Source organism: Amblyomma maculatum, chromosome 4, assembly GCF_055883805.1.
Source record: "Amblyomma maculatum isolate TAMU_Amacu chromosome 4, ASM5588380v1, whole genome shotgun sequence".
Lineage (NCBI taxonomy): Eukaryota > Metazoa > Arthropoda > Arachnida > Ixodida > Ixodidae > Amblyomma > Amblyomma maculatum.
The window spans coordinates 57,783,457-57,786,428 of NC_139347.1; the positions used below are offsets into that span (position 1 = coordinate 57,783,457).

Here is a 2,972-nt window from a genome sequence, read left to right on the forward strand (position 1 = left end):
AAAAAAAGTAAATGAACCAGAAATATTATAATGCTCCAGAAGGCGCCGTAAATGAGTGTCATTGCACCGCTGCATGCATCATGGCAGAGGGAGGCCCACCTACCGAAACGGCAGGCACGAGCAGCTGAACTCTGACATTGACGATCGAACAATAAGCGCCGATCGAGGACCGGATATCATTCCACGCCGCGGCCCGAGCTACGGCACTGAACGTTTATGTAGGACCCCTCAAAAACAGAGCCCACAACAACCGGTTCACACGACAGCGCGGTAACGTCACCCATATAGTGTTCTGTTTCGCTGCGTAATCGTCATGCATACAAACTCAATTTATGGTTTGCCATTGCAGAGCTGGAAGAGAAAGTGGCACTTCATACCTAAACCCGGACAGGGACCTGGACACGCCACTTCACTGCTGAGGTTAGTTGACTGGTATTGCCCTGATTTTTTTTAAACAATGCTAGGAAAGCTGACCACCCTGTGGGTGCAATGCTTCATGACATCGAACGGTCTTGGAAGAACGCTAACAATACCTTAATGCTGCTAAGAGGTTTTGAAAGACTTGAAAAATTACACAAAGATCAGCTTACTTCCTGTTGCCTACAAGGTATTTACCGTGGTGATAGCCAATAGAATAAGGAAAGCCTTCGACTTCAATCAGCCAAAGGAGGAGGCATGCTTCCTTAATGGCCACTCGAGAATGCAGGATATTCTCACTATATATGTATATGTATATGTATATGTATATGTATATGTATATGTATATGTATATGTATATGTATATGTATATGTATATGTATATGTATATGTATATGTATATGTATATATATATGTATATGTATATGTATATGTATATGTATATGTATATGTATATGTATATGTATATGTATATGTACAGAATATACAACCACCTTATAGATACCTTTCTTAGGTTATAAGAAAAATTATGACTCAGAAAAACCTTCAGCAGTCATGCGGGAACTGCGAAACCAATGTGCAGAATAGCCCTGTGGTAAATATACCAGAAGACATCTACAGCGACTGCGCAGCCAGCATAATCCTCTATAAAGAAAGTGACAAAATCCCAATAAGCAAGAGTGTTGTGTAGGGAGGCATAATCTCTGCAGTGCTACCCTCTAATTTTCCAGGTATTCAAACTTTTAGATTAGGGAAACCCAGGAATGGGAGTTAAAAATACCTTTGTGATCTGCAATCCGCAGATGCTATTACTTGCCAAGCAACTCAAAAGACGTGTTGCAAAGCATGTTCAATGACCTATTTTGGTCAACCCGAACGTTTGGTTTAAAAACTAATACGCAAAGAACAGGCAGTAAAGTTCAAAAGCCCTTCTCACAAACTTACTGCACCTTCAGATATTCTCATTAAGCGCGTATGGAGTTGAAGCCGCACCCCCCGAGTAGGAAAGCATAGGCTAAAACCTGACATTTCTTGCACCAGATGGTATCCGCGTTCTGTTCCGGCTCTCTGCATCACAATCATATGCTTCACGTGCAGGTTCCGAGGACAGCACGTGATGCGTCGGGCCTTCGCACTGACCACTGTGCTTGGGGCTGTGTGTTTCGTGTTCCTGTCCCGCTACACAACCGTGCTTCCTTGGCTGAATTGGTGGAAGTCAGTTCGCTCGGACGAAGAGGAGGACCTCGAAGCCAGCGGGTATCTGATTCGTACCTCAGAGTGCAATATCCCGGCTTGGGACCCGTTCGACACCAGTGTGGCCCACTTGTACCACAAGGTTGGCGACTTCGTGTGCCCTGGAAGACCAAGTTTTTTGCACGTCCATCCCAACGCCGTGCTGGAAGTGGACGAAACCCTGTTATGGCGTCACTACAAGCTTAAGCGCTCCCAAATCAAGTGCACCTACAGGGAAGTATTCAGGGATCCGAGCGCTCCGGCACACGTGATCGACGGCCGCTACAATCTGAGTGCTCCGAAGCCGCTCGACTTTGGTAGCCCTTTGAAGGTGCGACACGCTATCGTAAATTGTTTCCATAACCACCAAGAAGTACACGTGCAACACATACCTCTCGTTCCGGTGTTTGCGGATCTAGAGCGCAAGCTCGAACGACGTCAAAGAGCCTACGAAAATTCTAAGGTGCCCAACCTCAATGTGCTCTTGATCGGAGTAGACTCAATTTCTAACCTCAACTTTGAAAGGCACATGCCCCGGACCAAGGCATTCTTGAAGGATATTCTTGGCGCTGTGCAGCTGCACGGTTATACGAAGATCGGTGACAACACTTTTCCTAACATAGTCGCTCTGCTTACGGGACATTTCTTGGAATACTATTGGAATGAAAGCCTATCCAGGTTCACTTTCGACGGATTAGACTTTGTGTGGAAGGAATTTGCGATGCGAGGACACCGTACGCTTTTCGCCGAAGATGCGCCAACTATAGCCACTTTCAATTACCTCAAGCACGGTTTTGCGAGGCCGCCTGCAGACTACTACTTGAGACCGTTGTGTCTCGCCACGGAGAACTCCGCTGTGCGCTCTAAGGTGGGCCGCCATTGCTGGGGTTCCAAGATGGAAGTGGAAGTGGTATTCGACTACGTGGCCGACTTTGCCGAGACCTTCGAGTCGAAACCTCACTTCGGTTTCGCCTTTGTGGCCCGCCTCACACACGATAGCTTGAATAACGCCGGGTATGCCGACGCTCCCTCGGTACGCCTCCTGGAGCGCTTATACAGCAGCGGAGCGCTCAAGAACACCCTTCTCGTGTTCTTCAGCGACCATGGCTTGCGTTTCGGGCCCATACGTTCGACGTACGTGGGTAAGCTCGAGGAGCGCATGCCCATCATGTTCCTCGCCTTTCCAGAATCGTTCGTTCAGCGTTACCCCACCGCAGTGTCGCGTGTGCGGACAAACTCCAGGCGTCTGACGACGCCATTCGATGTGCACGCCACGCTGCAGCACCTGGCGTCCTCCGCTCCGGAGACACCGCACCAGACAA

At 48.1% G+C, this 2,972-nt stretch overlaps 1 protein-coding gene across 1 annotated transcript in view; it reads left to right on the forward strand.

Annotated features, from left to right (window-relative positions):
• Positions 1 to 1,534: 1,534 nt before the first annotated feature.
• Positions 1,535 to 2,972, forward strand: part of LOC146191136 (uncharacterized) — a 1,971-nt gene continuing 533 nt past the window's right edge. The window contains exon 1 of the mRNA XM_084599885.1: positions 1,535 to 2,972. This exon is cut by the window's right edge and continues 533 nt beyond it. Within this exon, the coding sequence (XP_084456011.1) occupies positions 1,535 to 2,972 (1,438 nt within the window).